Raw genomic sequence first — 19,422 nt, forward strand, 5'->3', positions numbered from 1 at the left:
CCTCCAGAGCTATTGATCCCTAAACCTCTCTCTCTCTCTTTCTCTCTCTCTCTCTCTCTCTCTCTCTCTCTCTCTCTCTCTCTCTCTCTCTCTCTCTCTCTCTCTCTCTCTCTCTCTCTCTCTCTCTCTCTCTCTCTCTTTCTCTCTCTCTCTCTCTCTCTCTCTTTCTTTCTTTCTTTCTTTCCCTCACTGCTCTCCGGTGAGAGGTGTCAGATTCTCTGACTCATGCTCTGGGGTGGAGGATGGTAGGATGGTAGGATAGTAGGAAGGGAGGGATGAAAGAGCAGATGAAGAGAGCGAAGACGTTGTGCAGGCAGATAAAGAGGGTGACCTTCATCCTGTAAGAGGGCTGGGATGAAAGGTGGAGTTAATACCCTGCCAAATTGTATTCAGAACCATGCCAAAAAAGTATTCAGAATGATATATGGTGCTAACGTGAGCTCTCTAATAATAGAAATAGTGCCATTGTAAGTAAAGGCATGGCAAATGACCCTAACCAATTTAGCCGTAAGTTCCTGATAGTGAAGCACAGAAGGATATCCTTTATAAATACAGCCAATGCCCACACAACTGTGAGACAATTTGGAATTTGTCTAATTTAAGAAGTTCTTTTCTAAAGGGTTTTTGCTCCCTGTTCAAATGAGAGCAGAGAGTTGCAAGCTAGATGACTTCAGTCATGTATATATCTGCACTGGTACTGCTGTCCCCACACCAGTGACCAAAGCCAGCATAAATGGGGGCTCAGACACTGTGTCACTGTGTGTCTGGAACCAGCAGCCACCAGGGATCTGGCGATTGACAGCAATGAAACGTTGGCTGGCTGTAGGGATCATTATTCGGATTTTTCTCGCCTATTGTTCCTGCCAGACATAATGAGAGGGACTAGGGCTTTATAATAAGGGAGTAAAATATATTAGTACTTATATCAGTGCATACATTTCATAAGTGTATTTGCAAGAAAATTATCAGATATTTGGGTTACAGTTTATAAGGCTATTGGGTATTGTCAAATAAAAGGTGGATTGGATGCATCAGACTGACATTGAGACAGTAAGTAATCTGTGTAATGGAAGTCTCCCAACGTCAGTTGTCAACTATTTACTTGTACACATCACTCACACACATAAATACCTAAATAATCCTTTCTTAACTACCATGGTGATGGTGCTCTAATGACCAGAGAATAATTCACCCCTCTCTGAGTTGCCATGCCCAACAGAATTCCTCTGCATAGAGACATGAGAATGAAATCGTTGCCTAATTATTATATGACTGAAAAATACAAAAAATATGGATTTGGATTTGTTAGAGTAAAATTGGTTAAATTAATGGAAGACTACATAAATAATGCTTTTGAAGAAAAACCCAAATATCAAAAATATAATTTCCCTGTAGAGGTGTGAATTATGACTGTACAGGTTTATTCAGAAATAACAATCTCTCTGGTGTGCAGGCAAGACAGGGCAGGGATGGTGGAGTCCTTTCTGCGGCAGCAAGCTGGCTCCAGTAGCAGCAGACAGCCAGGGCTTTAGTCACCTTCTCTGGGGGGTTGAACCGGTGCTTGACAGACAGCGTGTAGTGGCGCGATCCAGGGTTAAGACTAACCCCAGATGAAAGCAGCCAGTGATAGGGAAGGGTGCCCCTTGTGTGTTCAGGTCTGACCCTTCCCATTAGATTTGACAGAGCTAAGACAGGCACACTGGGAGATAAAACAATGCTCTTTAATTTCAAGCCTTTTCCATTTCACAGACCCTCAACCTCCCATTTTCTATTACCCCCCCCTTGTCCCTCCTCTCCCCCTCTCTTCTCTCTGCGGAGGCAAAGTGGATGTTCAAGGAATCTTTTTATTGAGTGTAACCAAATGTCTTTCATATCCTTTTTCCCAAAGTTTAAAATGTTGCCGGCCTATAAACTGCCTAATGAAAAACTGGTAAACTTGGCATCACTACTGTTAGTTAAGCTTTACACATTGGCAAGGAGATTTAAGTCTGGGCTTAATGGCACATACAATTTTTCATTTATTCCAGTTATTCTTTTCCTTAAGCGGAAATCTCTAGCACATTTCAGATGTGCTAAGATTAGGAGCCTTGTGCTAACACAGCAGCTGTAGAACTTTGAGCTCAGGGGTGATTTAGACCCTAATGGCCCTGTATTGTATGTAGAAATCCATACATATAAAGCTCAATACATTGTAGAATATGTAGAATTCCATACATCTCTACATTCCATACATCCATGCATCCAATGTCCTCAGTCCCTACAATTTGAGCATGGAAAAAAACTCCCCAAAAATCTACCTGAAATAAAAACTGTCCCTAGTGTGGAAGTAAACCTGGTGTGGAAGTTGCTCTCGAATATACTATACAGTACTACTGTGTTGTTATTTAACCTCTTGTATAATTAGGCTCTCCACTCTCACACAGGTCTAAGCTCAAAGACCGACCTTCTGAAGGGTGTGGAGGATGTGGAGTCAGAGTGAAAATGGAGGCTGCGCTCCCTGCAGACCTCATTAGAGTCGGGAGTGGATGGGTGGTACCATTAAAACCTAAGTGTCTGTCAGACCACTCTTGTATGTAGAACAGAAAAGTGTGTAGGACACCCTGCTTTTCCATCTCTAATGCATAGCATATGCTTTCTTATTTAGGCTAATGGCCAGATGATGGACGGACATCTCCCTAATACAGTCATGACGGTTGGTTGATTGATTGATTGTGATATCAAGTATCAAGACAAGTCCATTCTATATCTGAATGCTTGCTGCGCCACTACTGTGGACTGTGGACTGTGGAGATCAAAGACCACCTTCTGTGTTTTTAGGGGCCCCCTCTATAGTATGTGATGTAGACTCCTTCCCCAGCTGCCGTGTGTCTGTGTGCGTGTGCGTGTGTGTGTGTGTGATATTGCTTGCACCCTTGCCCTTACAGTGCGCGTGTACACAAATTGACACCCTTCTACATTCGTCTGCGGGGGGACACCCTATCCTCTTTCCCTCTCTGTGTTTATGGAGCGGACACCCTACACCCCTGACCCTCCCCATGTACAGTATGCAAGGGGAACCCTGTGTACCTCTCTCACCATGGTGATGAGCTATGTCCTTGTTCCGCGGCCCCTGCTCCCCTAAGCCAGGCCCGAGGCCGTCAAGCTTGCTGTTTTGATCGTTGTTTTAGCGACATCCTCGTCTCAGAACAGGTGTCCACTTCTGTAGGCAAGTGGGTCATGCAACTTCCTTTTCATCTCGCAACAGTCTCACTGGACGCTCCTGCAAACGCAGAGAGAGAAAACAATTGCTGGGGCCTGTTGAGGGATGCTCGAGAGTGGCTTTTATCTGTGACATCTTTGATGTGTGCTCCAAGAAAGGAGAGGAAGAAATACTCTCTTTGTGAAATTTGCCAACTTTTCACAGAACAAGACTTGACGTTGTTTGTTATAAAATCTATGGACTACATCAGGAGACAGCTGTTTATTTTGCATACTCTGTAAAGGAATAATGTATTGTTTTCTCTGAACACTTACTACACACTCAAGTGATCAACAGAAGCACATTTGAGAAGGGCCTCAGTAATATGGAGGTCTAACCTCTCTCATAACTGTGAGAGGTTAGACCAAAAGAGACAGTTGGACATGCCCTCTGCCTCTCTCTTTTCATCCTGAACTCTCGCCACCATAGCCTTAGCCGTAGGCTGTAGTCTGCAAGCTAACGTACTAATTCCCTGGTCCTGAGTCCCCTTGTCTAATTCAGAACAGAGGAGCTCTGTTCACTCTGGAACGTCAGTGCTTGGGATTCTGGGAATGAGTAGTTCAGAGGCACACACCACCCCCTCACAGACGCAGAGCACATGCCTTGTTATCAGCCCACAGAGCAGCACATAATGATCCTTCCAGCCATTAACTCCTAATGCAATAAAGCGCTAACATTTTAGCCGTGCCCTACAGGGACTGCCTGAACATAACGAAGTTAGCGCATGAGTTACGTAAATGTGCTCCTTCATAATCAGATACGTTCTGATGCATCATCTAGCCTACTTGGAACAGGGAACAAAACCAAAAAATCTTTGTATATACAGAATATATATTTATTAGTGCTGTCAAACTATTAAAATATTTAATCGCGATTAATCGCATTAATGTCATAGTTAACTCGCGATTAATCACATTTAATCGCACATTTTTATCTATTCTAAATGTCCCTTGATTTGTTTTTGTCCCATAATTTTTTCTCATTTTAATGCTCTTATCAACATGGAAAAGTGGATTGGATTGCTTAGTTAGTGCAAATGTTTTTTTTAAATTGAAAACAACATTGCAACATTGCCTGGCTTTGGCGAGGGGGCGGAGAATTCGCGTCAGCTGTGTGCTTGGCCATCAAATGGTATTTCAGACTGGACGTACTGAGATGATAGCTCAGTTCACAACGACAAAACTCATAGAAAAATTTGGTCTTGTCAATGGAACCATTTGGCAACTTTTTAAAAGTAACCTTTCCATTCAGAATCTAATTGGCATCCATTTTGGCGCTCGCTATCCACTCAAAACGTAACGTTAGCCTGCTACTCTTTAGCCGGCTCGAAAGCCCAAACAAGTGTGTGCGGCGTGCCTGTTGTTCTGTTTCCAGTCTAGCTAGATCCGGTGTGGTGTTGTAGTTTTTCTAACGTCAGTAGTCGTTGCAACAGCATGTGAAAACAACTACAAACTTTGCTAGGACAAAAAGAACGTTAATCTTGCGATAAAAAAATTAACGCCGTTAATAACGCGTTTAACTGACAGCACTAATATTTATTTAGTTGGTAAAACTATCTTGCAAACTAGTAAGACAAGAGATGTAAAAAAAAATTGACAGTGTTGTCTCTTTAAGAACAGATGAAGTTGTTTATAGTCCCTTCCACACATCCATTGCTTTCCAGCGATGATGACAGACCAGCATTGCATGACTTTGACATGGTCACTGACAGGGATACTGTAAGGTTAGCCAGCCAGATCCCAAGCTGCAGTCTGATATCCACAGAATGACGTGGTGTTAGATTTAAACAGGCCTTTGCATACAGTACATAAATAAACAGATAGAGCAGCCCTGCCTGGTGAGTTGAGTGAAGGCAATAAACCTGCCTGGAAGGGTTCTCTCAGGAATAGCACCTCGTCAGACATCACACTCACTCTGATTAAACATGATCTCCTCACACAGCCCTAACAACCCACAAAAAAACAACTATAAAAATGCACATCCCCATTGCTCCCCAGCATGTTTTATGCAATCTACGGAGAGGATAGACAATGAATTAAAGAGCACCTGCTGTATATAGGAGCTGAATCATGTATCCTAGCTCAGAGCCCTGGCGACTGCAGCAGTGGGCTGGCATGCTGCTGTGGTATTGTGGGCCAGGTGGAATGCTCTTGGCTGACAAGCGCCAGGCATTCATATTAAAACAAGTGGCCTTGACCAGTCGGGGAGTAGAGGATACATGAGCCATGCTTCAGGGGACAAGTGCAGAACATAATCTACCAACAAGGACTGTAGAGTCAGCTTCAGGGCTATAAATGTCTTGAAAGTGGCGACAAAAAGTAAAATAATTTTGCTGCTATTATAATAAGTGGGGAAAAACGTCAAGCTGCATGCAAGGATTAATATTAGTGTGAGAAGGTATAATTGCAATGTACTTTGAAGGCAAATTCCATCAACTTTAAGGAAAGCTTTATTCACTGCAAACCTTTAACTTTAGATTTATATAAATGGGTACATTTTAAAACTTCTTTTCTACAGTACCAACAAGTTACAACATAGTGTTGCAGTATTTTCACATACTATCTTCTTACTTCTGCTCGGACACCAGCTGTGTTGACCTGTCTGTGGTGTACTTCCCCTGTCCAGACTGACAACACTGAGGAACAGTAAATCAAGAGGAAACGTAAATATTTCCAGAAGCTAATTATAATCTGTGTGTGCCTCGTCTGCCGAGCACCCAGGTGACTCACAAATAAATCACAAGAACTGACATGCTTCCAGACCCAGTTGTGCAGTGTCATTTGGGGAGCAGTACACACACTTCTCGAGTGTCTGTTTGTAATCGGGGCACAAAGCTACAAGGCTGGTTAAGATAAAGAAAGAATAATGTATACTTTTGAAAACAGTTTTCATATTTAATTTTGCAGTGCAAACTTAAGTGCTGCAATCTGACTTCATCTTGTAGTCATATTCAGTGACATGATGTTTTGGGCTCACAGCAGGTCTCTCTCAATGAAGGGATGTCAGTTCATTAAGGGCCAGTCTCTTACTCACTGATACCCACCCACTGTCAGTTAGAAGCCCATTTCCCTGTCCGCCACCTAGCCCGGAGCACGCACGACAGCCCCCACTGTTTGAGTCAATATGGAGAACACACACACTCCTCCTCTTCATGACTCTCTCATGAATGTTCATCGATTTTAAATAACCATAGATTGATGTGTGCGTGCTGCCCCATTATCAGCAGATGAAGAGATACGATTGTAATGTGCACATTATAGGCAAAGCAGGAAACAGACTCCAGGATATTGTGAACTCGTCTAAGCTTGATGCTGTCCTCAAATCCCACCTCCATCATCTCATAATGCAGGCCTTAGAGATAGCCATCTGCATACTGTATTCATAATCAAGGCAGCTCACACTGGCTTTGTAAACATGGCAGTGCAGAAGACTTTGAATGGAGGCGTTGTGAAGATTGCTGAATAATGACAACATAATTTATTATTGAATTGTGATGCATTGAATTCATATGCAGGATTTTGAATAGTGAAATAGAATAAATATGCTTTGAGAAAATACTTATCAGTTTTAGAAAAATGACTTGCCATTGGGGTGTGATATTTTGTGTTATTCTAGAAACCATATATAATTCTGAATATTTCTAAACACAGGCTTCTATGATAAGAATGTTTATAATGATTTGTTCATCTGCATATTGCTGTTCTTTAAATACAACCTTGTGTTCCATATTGTTATCTTTTTCAACCTATATATGATTTTATATTTTAATTGAATTGAAATGTAATTTTTTTTTGTATCAGCAGTGCATTGACAGGTCAGGGTGAGAGAGAGAGTGTGTGTGTGTGTGTGAGAGAGAGAGAGAGAGAGAGAGAGAGAGAAAGAGAGAGAGAGAGAGAGAGAGAGAGAAAGAGAGAGAAAGAAAGAAAGAGAGAAAGAGAGAGAGAGAAAGCTGGCCTTCGTCTGAGAGCGTGACCAGCGGATGAGCCTCGTTCATGCGTCTCCCTGCGTGCCACTCCCACATCACTATGAACTGTGAGCAGGACTTTGGGGACGGGGGCTTGGGCGTCACCCTCACACTCCGACTGCTCATGCATGGCAAGGTAGCGTACATTTAGCAATCATTTAACTGTTTGTGTGTGAATTACAAAGCTAAAGTTTACAGTTTACTGCCCAGGCTATTTTACTGCACATTTGACGTTTTTTTTTAAAATCAATTACTGTTGTATTTAACCTGGTCTTGTTTAACCTGGAAATGTTTTGGTTAAATGTGTAATATTGGTTTTAACTCACATAAACGTCAAGAAAGCAGAGCTGTCAAATACAGTAATATAAATTCTAAAGTTTTTATTTTTTCTATTTGCAAATGTGTATTTTCTCAAATAAATGTAACTCAATTATCTAATTGTAGGAGGTCGGCAGCATCATTGGAAAGGTAAGAATTATTTTCTTCAGTTCACAAAAATACAGAAGTATAATCCCTTCTAAACACAGAGTCCCTAAACTTGCCTTTTGAATGGATGCATAATATGTCTATGTGGATTTATCATCCCACTCAAAGTCTTTCTGCTCTGTTGTGAAATCTACACCAAACGCCTGACAAACTGTTTGTGTTCCATATTTCCCCATCCTAAATGTAATTGGCTAAAACCAAACCTCTTAAGACCGGCCACATCCCCCAATGCAGTACAGTAATCCATCACACAGCAACATTAGTGCTTTGACTGCAAAGCTCCTGCTGAAACTCTGCTCCAAAGGCATATTACTGTTGGCTCCCTGTGAGCAGTTTTATGTCTGTTAGGAGAAGGTGGGCTGCTCTCTACACACTCACTAGCTCCCATTAGACTTGCCACATCTAACAAAACCAAGCAGAGGAGGAAAAGGGGAGCGGAGAGGGATAAACAAAAAACAGGGAGGGACACAAGGGGATTTAAGTTGGAAATGGGAAGTGGAAGTGAAAAAAGAGTGAAAGTGAGGACCAAAAATACAGTTGTGTTAGAGATACAAGATAGACGGCAAGATAAAGGAAGGAGAGAGAAAGATGCTGAATGTGGTATATGCTTGGCAGAGACAGACTTGTAACCAGGCAGTTGATCTACAACATTCTTCTTAATAACTGTCCCCCTCCACCAGTCTCTACCTCTCTTCCTCTCTCACTTCCGCTTTCCCTTTTTCTCTGCTAATTTCTCCCTCTATTTCCTCATCTCTCACTCCAGCTTTTCTTCATCTCTCTCTCTTCTTTCTCCCCCTCCCTCCCTGTCAGTCTCTTCTCATCTCTTCCTGTCTCTTTCCTCATCTCACCTCACCTCCCTCTCTCTTCTCATCTCTTCCTGTCTCTTTCCTCCTCTCACCTCATCTCCATCTCTCTTCTCATCTCTTCCTGTCTCTTTCCTCATCTCACCTCACCTCCCTCTCTCTTCTCATCTCTTCCTGTCTCTTTCCTAACCTCACCTCCCTCTCTTCTCATCTCTTCCTCTCTCCTCAGATGCCCGTCTCTCTATATCTTGCTCCCTTTCTCACCATCTCTCACTCTGGCCTGTCCTCATTTTTCCATTTTCTCTTCTCTTCACATCTCTCCCTCCCTCTCTCTTTATCTCCCACTCCAGCCACATCTCACATCCTCACCAAAACAAGAAGAGCCCAAACCAGTGTTCACACTTATCCCAAACTGCGGTTAGTTCAGAATTGCATTGCTGCTACTGTAATATTAAAAAACCATAGTAACATGGTCCACCAGACAGCAGGATTACTCAGTGCTAGTAGTTGTCATGTGTGAAGGTGTGAATTGGAATGATTGTGAGGAGGATGATAGGTATGAGCCAAGAGGAGAATGACAGATGGAGAGGCAATCTAAACCTGGCAGAGGATGACACAGAGGTGTGACTTCATCCTGACTGGGAACTGTCCACACACACATACGTAAATGCATGCATACAAACGTACACATATGAGCCGACATCTCACGGATAGAGGCACAAGGACAGATGAGAGGTTGAAGTGCGATACAGTAAATGGTGGAAAATGATAGCCTATAGAGGTGGGTTAAACTGTACAGTAGAAGGATACATTTTACAGTAAATGTTCTTATCTGATTATGAACATGACATTTTTATAATCTGGGGGGGAGGGGGTCCAATTGAATGTGTTTTGAAGTGAAAGATGATATAATTCTGGATTTAAGGACAATGTTAAGGGCAAAATCCTCCAAACCAAGCACACACACGCAGGCATCTTCAAAGCTGTCCCTCCTCTTCTCTCCTGCAGAAAGGCGAGACGGTGAAGAGAATACGAGAGGAGGTACGTTATCTGCTTCTGATGTCCAGCTCCCATCATACCAACATACGTGATCATCTCAATGCATGTAGAGTGTGTTGTGGCCCGTCAAAATGCAGTATGTGTGAATGTATAGCCACATGTGGCTAGGATGCAGTCAGTGCTATGTTTTGTCAGCATAGGTTTTATTTCTCCTTTGTGCTTTTGTCCAGTGCATGTTTGCACTGGACAAAAGCTCTGTTTGGTCAGAGCTCAGAAAATGTAATCAAATGGAGACACACTCTAATATTGGTAAAAGTTCTGGGTAGAAATGTCTATAAATATTAAAGCTTCAACTCTGAGCCAGGATGTTTGGAAGCTGGCTGTCTGAATAGCATACAGAACAGGTACAGTCTAACCTACCTATTGGGAAACAGTGACTTCTTCACTTTCAATTAGTCTTTTTTTTTCTCTACTTTTTCATGTTATTGCCTCAATCATCTCTGTCTCTCTGTATCTGTCTCTCTCTTGCACACAAGCACACACACACACACACAATCTCTCAATATGTGTCCCTTTCTCTGTCCTGTGTCTTTCCTATAACTGTATTTGTCGCTCATAAACCTCAAGGGAGTAGTTGAGCTTCATTAACTCTTTGTATAAAAAAGTAATTAGCTTGCCATTGTTATGGTCCATTCTCTCCCCCTAGTCTCCTGGAGCACAATGGTTATGTTAGTGCTTTATGAAGCAGAAGGATAAATAGAGAGATACTACAACTTTGAGTGTGTGATCCTGCAGAGACCTACAATAAATCAACCACTAAACCGGTCACCCATGATGGTCACCCAGCCATGCTCCCAACCAGTCTGCCAGTCAGTCCATGAGTCAGTCAGTCCTGTGTTGGTTCCTCCCCAGGTATGTGGCTGTGCAGTCATGGAGGGAGCATGACTCAGTGCCATGACCACAGGGAAGTTGAAGGAGGTCAGAGGACTGTCCTGCTTCTCCTAATGTGACTCCGGGGGCTCTGTAGAGACACAAAGGATTTGTTGTGCAACAATACTGCATTGAGCAAGGAAGGACAGTTACAGATATTATGTCTCTGTCATCTGCATATGAAAAGTTGTGGATGATCTAGTCTCTCTGAGATTAAGCATTTTCATCTACAAGCCCTGATCTAGAGTCCTAGTACTCCACCCCCCCCACCCCCCATTCTACCCAGAACCAACAGGGGATAAATACCTGCCTGACCTAGGACCAGGTGTTAGAGGTGACTTTGACTTGTGTGTTTCCCTCCACAGAGCAGTGCCCGGGTGAACATTTCTGAGGGCTCCTGTCCAGAGAGGATCATCACCATCACCGGCTCCACAGACTGTGTCTTCAGGGCCTTCACAATGATCACATACAAACTGGAGGAGGTAACTTACTCCGAAAATATAACAATCACATAAAACAACAACTGCCCATTGTAGATTTGGAATATGTTGTTGTTGTAACACTGGAGATTGTCACTTAGAACCATGGCATAGTGTAAGAAACAGCAACCTCTTCGAGATGAAACATTCGGAGGTAGGGGGTAAAGGACAGAGATTTAGTTACTGCAATGACGGCCATGCAGAAAAGGACATTTCCCATGAACATCATTAAGAGATAGCCCTTTCCAACCAATCTTGCTGATTGTTCCCTTGTCACTACTTGAGCTCCTGGGCCAGATTGGACTTGGTAGGGAACCAGCTGTGATTGGTCAATTCTCCTGCTAGTGGTCTTACCCCCACTGAGTCATGTGATGGTGTGTCAGAGCTTTCCGTGCAGGGTCGTTCTGGTTCTCATTCTGGATATTGCAGGGAGAACATTGGCACACTGATGCATCCATTTGTCCTTTCTGCTATACACTGTGAGCTTGCTATACACTATCTTGCTATATTCTGCTAGGCATTTAGGTGGCTTTAAAATGATGGAGTTACAGATGAGTGGCTTCATGTATGTTACAAACAACATGTCATTTAGCATCCCTCCTCCTGCACACTTGATAAAACAGCAGAGGAAAATATGTTAACATGACAATGAATAAACCAGAGGAAGTTTGTGCGGGCAATAATCTAGGTAGACTGATGAGATGCAGTGAACAGGTATGCGTTATGCCTAAAACCATAATATTTTTTAATGACCTTCCAATCCACCAGTGAATGTATTCAGCTCAATAAGACATGCATTGAGAGCAGACTGCAGCTCGCAAGCAGACACTCCCCGCTCAGTTCTATAGCTGTCAGTAAACACGCGCCTCGCTGGGAGCACGGAGCAGCATTCATTAAAGATCTTAGGCTCTCACCTCTTGCCAACCCTACCTTCAGCTGAAACTCCGAGTTGTCATGGCAACAGGTTGGCTGACCTACAGCGCGGCACTCCCATCATGCCAGAATGGTATGTGTCTGACATCTTAATTAACAGCAAGGAGAGAGGGAAAACATGATTGGGTAATTGACAGACTTTGTGTAGTCCTTACTCGCTGATGGAGACACTGAACCTATCTGGTTATCAGAATCCATCACTTATCATCCCTCACTTGATAAAAAATTAGCCTATTATTCAATAGCATGGCTGAACTGCAGCTATCTACATGAGAACACAGGCAGAGATAAGACTCTGGTGTTATTTCAATCTCAAAGACCTGGTGTTCCTGGCTCAGGAGTATCATGTACTTGACTTGTTGCTCCAAGGACGGTAGATAGCATAATTTAGGGCACTTAGTCATTCTCTATTGATGTTTTATCGTCCTACCCACAGCATACATTGGGGATTAAGCTAGGCTCTTTCTTTTGTGTCACTGCTGCTTGTGTAACCCCCGGTCTTATTTCCGCCAATTTGTTGGAGAGTGTCTGTGTGAAGATGGGGCTGGGGAAGGAGCGGGACATTCACAGTTATTAAGATATGGTGCATATTTTTAGATCAAATCTTGGATGTGACGCCCAGAGCCCTGTGATCCTACTGACGAACTACGTGCTCCTCATATAATGAGACGAGACACCACCAGCCTGATCCACCTCCCTAAATATAGACACTGTGGAGAAAGGCAGCGTCATAGCCACATCAGAATATGGGGCTTTTAAACTTAAACTACAGAACTGTTGGAGAAGTAAATGTTTTTTTTCCCCTCACAAGACAAATCCCCTGGGGGCCCCTCTCTAAAGTATGTGAAATTATTCTTACGGCTCGCCAACTAACACATTCTGTTTGAAAACCATGCAGTATGATTTCCATTTTGCTGAGGAGCAGGGTGGGAGAGGCACACACTATTATTCGGGCCAAGGTGTTGGGATGCGTGCTGATGGGCAGAGAGACAGTGAGCAGGATCATTTACATTTGATAGGCTAACTGAGCCTGACTGTTCATCAATTAACATCTCAATCCCTCCCAAGGCAGAGAGAGGAGAAGGGTGTTTACTACCTGGTCAATTGAATGAAAACAGGAGAGCCTGTCTAAATAAAGTCTTGGCTTTTGGCTTTACCCGTTATGACCACTCAAGGGTCCTATTTCTGCCAAGTCGTTTACTGGGGGTTCATGGATCCGTTTATATTTTCTTTCTGCAGGACCTGACCACCCTGGTAGCCAATGGCACTATCAGCTCCAAACCCCCGGTCACCCTGCGCCTGGTCATTCCTGCCAGCCAGTGTGGCTCTCTCATTGGCAAGGGAGGGACCAAGATCAAGGAGATCAGAGAGGTAAGCACAACAACCGAGCATCTCCATTAGGCAAGTACCATCTACACACAGTGCAACTCCATCCACTGTACCATTGAGTATGGGACCTTGTTTATGGCAGAAGCATGTATCCAAGCTTGGTCAACCTGGCGCACAGTTTACCCTTACCATCCTAGGCTGACTAGCACAGAGAGCTAACATTAGTGTCACTGTCCACTTTTTAGTTCTACCTTTAGAAAAGGAAAAACATACAAAATTCCGGAGATGAGAAAGGATGTCCTTCAGATGGCTGGAGTAGAAGTGTGCTCTGGTCTGATCTGTGCTGCCGGCGACAACATGTTTCATGTGTTGCCCAATATTACAGTGTTAGATCACCTATCATGTGCAATACACACTGAACCATCAGGGAATCTTCTACTGCTTGTCTCCTTTTACATCTTCTTATCTGTCTAAGACCACCTTCTATAGCATTTTGCCAAATTTACCACAAACTCAACACAATGGATCGATCTCTATTTTAAGGTCAACACAAACCAGAGATCATGGGACCATGTCATTGTTATCATGCCCTGTCATATCTCCAGAATCCAACTAATCCATCTGTAAACCCTTGTCACTGGCAGAGCACTGGAGCACAGATCCAGGTGGCAGGGGATTTGCTGCCCAACTCAACTGAGAGAGGGGTGACGATATCAGGAAGTCAGGACTCGGTAATCCAGTGTGTCAAACTCATCTGCACAGTAATCCTTGAGGTAAAGCACTGTCTGTCTCTCTCTCCTCCTCACAGGATGGGATGTGTACCTGAGACTACAGAAAATACATACAGTGCTCGGTGTATATACTACAGTAGTAAATTACTTGAAAATCAACTTAATGTCATTAACTACATTAAAACGTTTAGCTTTGTAAACGATTATCATTGACAGTGTTACCTTTTCACAGCAAAGACTGTTGACCCAGAGTTCAAATTGGATTGATGTCCAGTTCTGGCTAGGATACAGATAAGAGTACATTATAGCACTTTCTTGAATGTAATATTACCCTCCAAGAAGTGTGGGCTAGCTGTCTCTCTTTAAGGTGCTGTTAGATAACCAATGCACGCTGTCTTGATCCTACTCTATCCACACAGTGTTGGAACTGTTTGCTGGAGTCAATCAGGAGAACACCATGACAAAGGTTTTCCATTGTTGGAAAGACCTTCAAACTCTTAATCGAAAATAAACTGCCCTGCTGCAAAGTGTGTCCATCTTTATACAGCAGTTCTCTTGAGTAACAGGAATAGAAAAAGGGAAAACCACCTCAAGCACTTTTTGTCTCCACATGTATGTATGCTTCACAGGTCCTTTTTTGTTTTTGCATTGCAGCTGGACCTGACTGCCTAATTGCTAGTTTGATCCAGTTTTCTAGGGCTTTCTTCAAAGGCTTACAAGTTTAATTAGGATTCTCCACCAGCGGGGCCTTGCTTTTGGCTCCGGGACATAAATTATGCAAAGTTATACAAAGAATCTGCTGTGACTGCTCTCACAGAAAAGATGCTCCACATTCAGAGACAAAATACAACACTGCATCCACTCAATACATTATACAACTTCCTGTGTGCATTGTTTCACCTATTTACATTTTAACAAGAAGCTTCCAGTGTCATTGTGACATTGCTCTTGCTCCTGTGCCAGTAAGGTTCATATTTCTGTGGCTGTGACATATCCAAGGAGAACAAGTGCTGATGTCCTGCCAACCATAAAGATTGAATTCCCCAGTGTAATGGTTGAATGGTTCAAAGAATGACTAACATCAACTCATAAAAAAGATCATTATTGTTGTATTTTTATCTGCCTAATAGTTCAACTCAATTTGCTCCATTTGTTTCACTCTTGCACAATTACTGTCGAACTTACGTGACATTAGGAAAAGGTATTGTACCGTAACTTGACTTTCTCTATCAGCCTGCTCTCCTGTTCCATTTGTGTTGATAAAAATATATCTCACAATCCCAGACCCCTTGTCCTATTTTTGACTCCTCAGTCTCCCCCGAAGGGTGCCACTATCCCCTACCGGCCCAACCCCTCCCCTGGGGCACTCCTCATCTCTGGGAATCAGGTGAGCAGGAGAAATGTAACCTCCATACTTCATGTAATCCTGTAAAAGTGATCTAATCACACTATATAGACCATATCAACCTCCACTGGGAGATGCAGTCCAGGTGGTCAGTAAGACACTTGGGCCACTACTTGTTTGGTGGTACAAGTTCGTAGCACTAGCTTGTGGCTACCCACAGTGTGAAGATAAGACACTTGGAGGAAAGTAGGGCTGGGATATGGAAGGGCTTCTGGGTGAGCGAGATATCAAGCTGTCTATGGAGTAAGACACACGATTAGCCTGTGGGTCGAGACCTAGTCTGAACTGTGTCCAGCAGAGGCTGTTTGGTGTCACTGCCTGCTACCTCAGCACAGCACTGTCTGACACTAGCTGCCAATTTATGATGAGGTATTGTGCTGTGATAGCACTTAAAATAAGCTATCAAATTAATGTCTAGGATGAGGCTATGGTCCTGGGAAGATGAAGGACTTTATTGAATGCTATGTTGTGAGAAGGATGTTTGTGCAATTTGTCGAAGGAGAGAAATGAAGTGGAATTGGAAGCCCACTGGCGGTGACTCATACTCTAAGCCTGTTAAGTGTGTTTGAGAGAATTAGACATGCAGCTTCAAGGACCTCTCGGACCATATTTGATCTTTAATAGTCAGTACACCAACAGGAAAATAAACTTGGATGGTTATTTCTGAATTAAGATGAATGGGTTTTTTGGACCAAAAATGTAAAGAAATGAAGTACAATATATTTTGGGTTTTGATTAACGTTTCATTATCATGATTAGCATCCTGTTTCAAATGGTATGATATTGGTTTTATCAACCATTTGATCCTGGTATTCATGCTTGATTAAATTGCTACGTCCAGAAAGTGTTTCCATATTATTTATGTTGGGATTGAGTTCTAACAGCTCTCTCTTTGTTTTCTGTCATATTCAGGTGTTTGAAGCAGCTGACTTTGCCCCCCACCCTCTGTACTCTGTCAGTCAGGGGGGTCTGGACCTCCAGCAGGTGAGTGAGGACATGCTGGACAGAGGGAATGTCAACACAACTTTGATGTTGCCGAGACAGTGCGTCATGAAAAGTCTGATTGGACCACTTCATCTCACACAGTAGATAGCAGTATCTTCATTACGTAACTATGTTGCAGTTACACTGTAGAGATAAGGAGCATTCCCGAGGGGGAATCTACTGTATACATCAAAGGGGCAGCTGAAGTTACTTCTTGTGTTTATTTACCTGTTGAGAGCACTGATTGAGATCTCCCCCAATCCATGTTTTACTAGTGTGTGAAACTGTACAGTCAAACTGTGTGCCCATGTAATTTAAAACATATCCTTTATGACCACAACATGCTTACACTGTTACTACAGCTATTTTTATGGAGTTGCATGGTTCATGTGAACACTTAAGATAATGTGTTACCAATCTACGCAACTCTTTTGGAAGATTACAGAAGCCAACATAAAGCAAATGTGGCCACAGGGGAATACTGAGTGCACGGTATAGTAGGTGTAGGGGAGAGAGCTTTTTATAGCTTTGGGGGTGAGGTTAGTGTTGTGGCATGTCGACAATTACACAGTCAATCACTGGGATGAGACGTACAAAAACAACAGCTGAAGCAATAAGCTGTGCCCATTGTTCTAGTAGTCATCATGGATATCTCCGGCAGACACAAGATAACACCATCCACGACTACACATCTACATCAAGTTACCCCTCCCTCAGTTCACACTTTACACTATTATAAAAACACTGTATGAAAACATAAATATATATAGCACACTGAGGAATACTTGACATTGTTCCATTGTTTACAATGAAGAAATACAAGCAAGTCAGTTTACAGTAATCACAACCACCAGGACCAGATACAACAATTTGAAGGTAACTGATTATCTTGCTGTACATTTTGGTCTCTGGTATAAAAATTACTGCAGGCCCTTCCAATAGTGAATAATGTGTCTTCCAGGTCTTTGTTTTAGGCTTATGGATACATTACTGGGATCAGCTTGCAATCCTACCCAGCTGATAGCCATGCTATGACCTGGTGATGCTGGCCAGACTGCTGGCGGCAGTCAGAATTGAGTTTAGCTAAGTGCTGTCTGGCATGTAACTTTTAGGAGGAGACGGACCAAACATTGCTAATGAGGGGAGGGGGGTGGGTGCAAGAAAGATAGATAGATGCTAGATATACAGTAGCAGATGGATAGAAAGAGTGAAATTAGAAAGAAACAGTGTATATGGATGCGGTGAGGTTTGAATTGTGTCTGTGTGTGTGTGGGAGGGAGGGGTGTGTGAGAGAGACAAGTGATGGGGTTAGAGAGAGAGAGACAGAGAGAGAGAGAGAGAGAGAGAGAGAGAGAGAGAGAGAGAGAGAGAGAGAGAGAGAGAGAGAGAGAGAGAGTAGTGAGGATGCACACGATACACTTGCTTGTGAGACAAAGAGAGGAGAGAGGGGGATATTTCAGGTGACACGTTTAAAGAGTACAGAGTTTTGTTAAAGAGACCCCTGCTGTGAAAACTGAAGTCTCCTGCTGATGTCCAATCTGTGCTGGAAAACACCCACGTTAAAGCTTGCTCAATGTGGCGTTCTGTGAAGTAGCTGCTGGATATCCAGAACACTTTAGATCCACAGAAGAATTTTGCTCTTGCTGAAAAATTGTATTTAAGACAAACACACAGATGGACGATGTTGATATTATACTGTTTTAAAGTAATTAAAGCGACCTTCTTCCTTACAGGCTTACACTGTACAAAACCAATATGGCATTCCACATTCAGAGGTAAGATGTTTCACCTTGTGTTTAATACTTATTTTCATGGACTATAGTCACAATGGAACACAAGGTATGCCACTTAAACAATGCTTATTTCAAGTGCCATAATAGTCCTGCTGGTAACATAAACAACATCCTCTCTCCATGGACAGTTGGCCAAGCTTCATCAGCTGTCGATGCAACAGAACATGAGTCCTCTGGCCCAGCCGCCCTCCACTGGCCTACCGGGTATGTGTGAGTGTGAGTAGCCATGGTCATGGTCATAGCCAACAGGCATTTATATTTTTATACATTCGGTTGAAAGAATAGGCCATTGGGAAGGTTACGGCAAATTCTCTGTGTATTATAATAACTATGATGATTGACAGGGATATTACATTTGTGTTAGTTTGTTATTCGGTCTAGCAGCCAAATGAACAGATAATGTGAATAGTCGAAAGGAGAAATGGGATATGTGGAGACGAACCACTGTGTTTGTGGTTCGTCTGGCACGACTGTCAGTAGTAGTCAATGAGAAGGTCCACATCGTTTGTGGAGCTGTTATGTGCTCGTGGCTGTGAGAGTAAGCTCCCTACAGTTTTCTCATTCAAATGTTCTCCATTTCATCCAGTCCAAAATAAAGCTATTATGTGAAATGATGTGTTCAGAATCAGGGAACCGGGAAAACTAAAAAAAATGGTGGTGTGTTAAACATCAGTCCATTAAAATGGAAATTAACTTTACTAAATCTGGTTCTTAGACATTGAAGAGATTTCCTGTAGAGCATGTCAAAGATGATTTGCTTGACCTTATAACCAAAGAAAAAGATTAAATATGTGTGATGAATTGATTTGTTAAATATCTCTCTCTCTCTTTCTCTTCTTCTGTTTCTCTTTCTCCATATCTCTTCTTCTCTCATTAGGGATAGATGCAAACGCCCAGACTTCTCAAGAGCTCCTCATTCCAAATGATGTAAGAAACTAATATAAGATATCGGGTGTTCTATTTCCACCAGTTTATCAGACAAAACAATTTTATCTTCTGCAGAAGAAAATGTACACGTGAAATGAGTGACACCCGACGTTACAGTTACAGAGCAACATGCTGGATGCTCATGACTTCTACCACAGGACTGTGGATACTGTATCTTGAATAACTTGAAAGGAGAAATGTATTTGCAACAAACTAATTATTTGAGTCATCTTAACCCCAGCCCAACCCAAGGTCGGAAGGATTTTGAGCTGATATGGATTCCCTGGTGTTATTGTCTGGGTCCCAGTTGCATTGTCTCCAAGTGACTCCCTTGAGAAGCCAGTAAATCCTCTCATGTTCCCTGACCTACTTAGAAGCTCTCTGCTGTCAAAACAGCCAATAAAAAAGAGACAAAGATCTT

At 42.7% G+C, this 19,422-nt stretch overlaps 1 protein-coding gene and 1 long non-coding RNA gene across 4 annotated transcripts in view; both read left to right on the forward strand.

The window, feature by feature from the left end:
• The window catches only part of LOC136945346 (uncharacterized), a 174,428-nt gene that overhangs the window by 33,621 nt on the left and 121,385 nt on the right, over positions 1 to 19,422 (forward strand). The gene's annotated exons all lie outside the window — the stretch shown is intronic.
• LOC136945471 (poly(rC)-binding protein 4-like) overlaps positions 1 to 19,422 on the forward strand; it is a 28,407-nt gene that overhangs the window by 4,791 nt on the left and 4,194 nt on the right. Inside the window, exons 2-12 of one of the 3 annotated variants that reach the window (XM_067239304.1) lie at positions 7,039 to 7,338; positions 7,647 to 7,670; positions 9,500 to 9,532; positions 10,786 to 10,902; positions 13,072 to 13,203; positions 13,806 to 13,934; positions 15,205 to 15,279; positions 16,210 to 16,281; positions 18,015 to 18,056; positions 18,203 to 18,290; positions 18,952 to 19,001. In XM_067239304.1, coding sequence (XP_067095405.1) covers positions 7,231 to 7,338; positions 7,647 to 7,670; positions 9,500 to 9,532; positions 10,786 to 10,902; positions 13,072 to 13,203; positions 13,806 to 13,934; positions 15,205 to 15,279; positions 16,210 to 16,281; positions 18,015 to 18,056; positions 18,203 to 18,290; positions 18,952 to 19,001 — 870 coding nt within the window. In that variant the 5' untranslated portion in view covers positions 7,039 to 7,230. The remainder of the gene's footprint in view (positions 1 to 7,038; positions 7,339 to 7,646; positions 7,671 to 9,499; positions 9,533 to 10,785; positions 10,903 to 13,071; positions 13,204 to 13,805; positions 13,935 to 15,204; positions 15,280 to 16,209; positions 16,282 to 18,014; positions 18,057 to 18,202; positions 18,291 to 18,951; positions 19,002 to 19,422) is intronic. The other 2 variants (XM_067239306.1, XM_067239305.1) reach the window with 2 other exon arrangements.

The sequence above is a fragment of the Osmerus mordax genome, chromosome 7, assembly GCF_038355195.1.
Source record: "Osmerus mordax isolate fOsmMor3 chromosome 7, fOsmMor3.pri, whole genome shotgun sequence".
In the NCBI taxonomy this organism is placed as follows: domain Eukaryota; kingdom Metazoa; phylum Chordata; class Actinopteri; order Osmeriformes; family Osmeridae; genus Osmerus; species Osmerus mordax.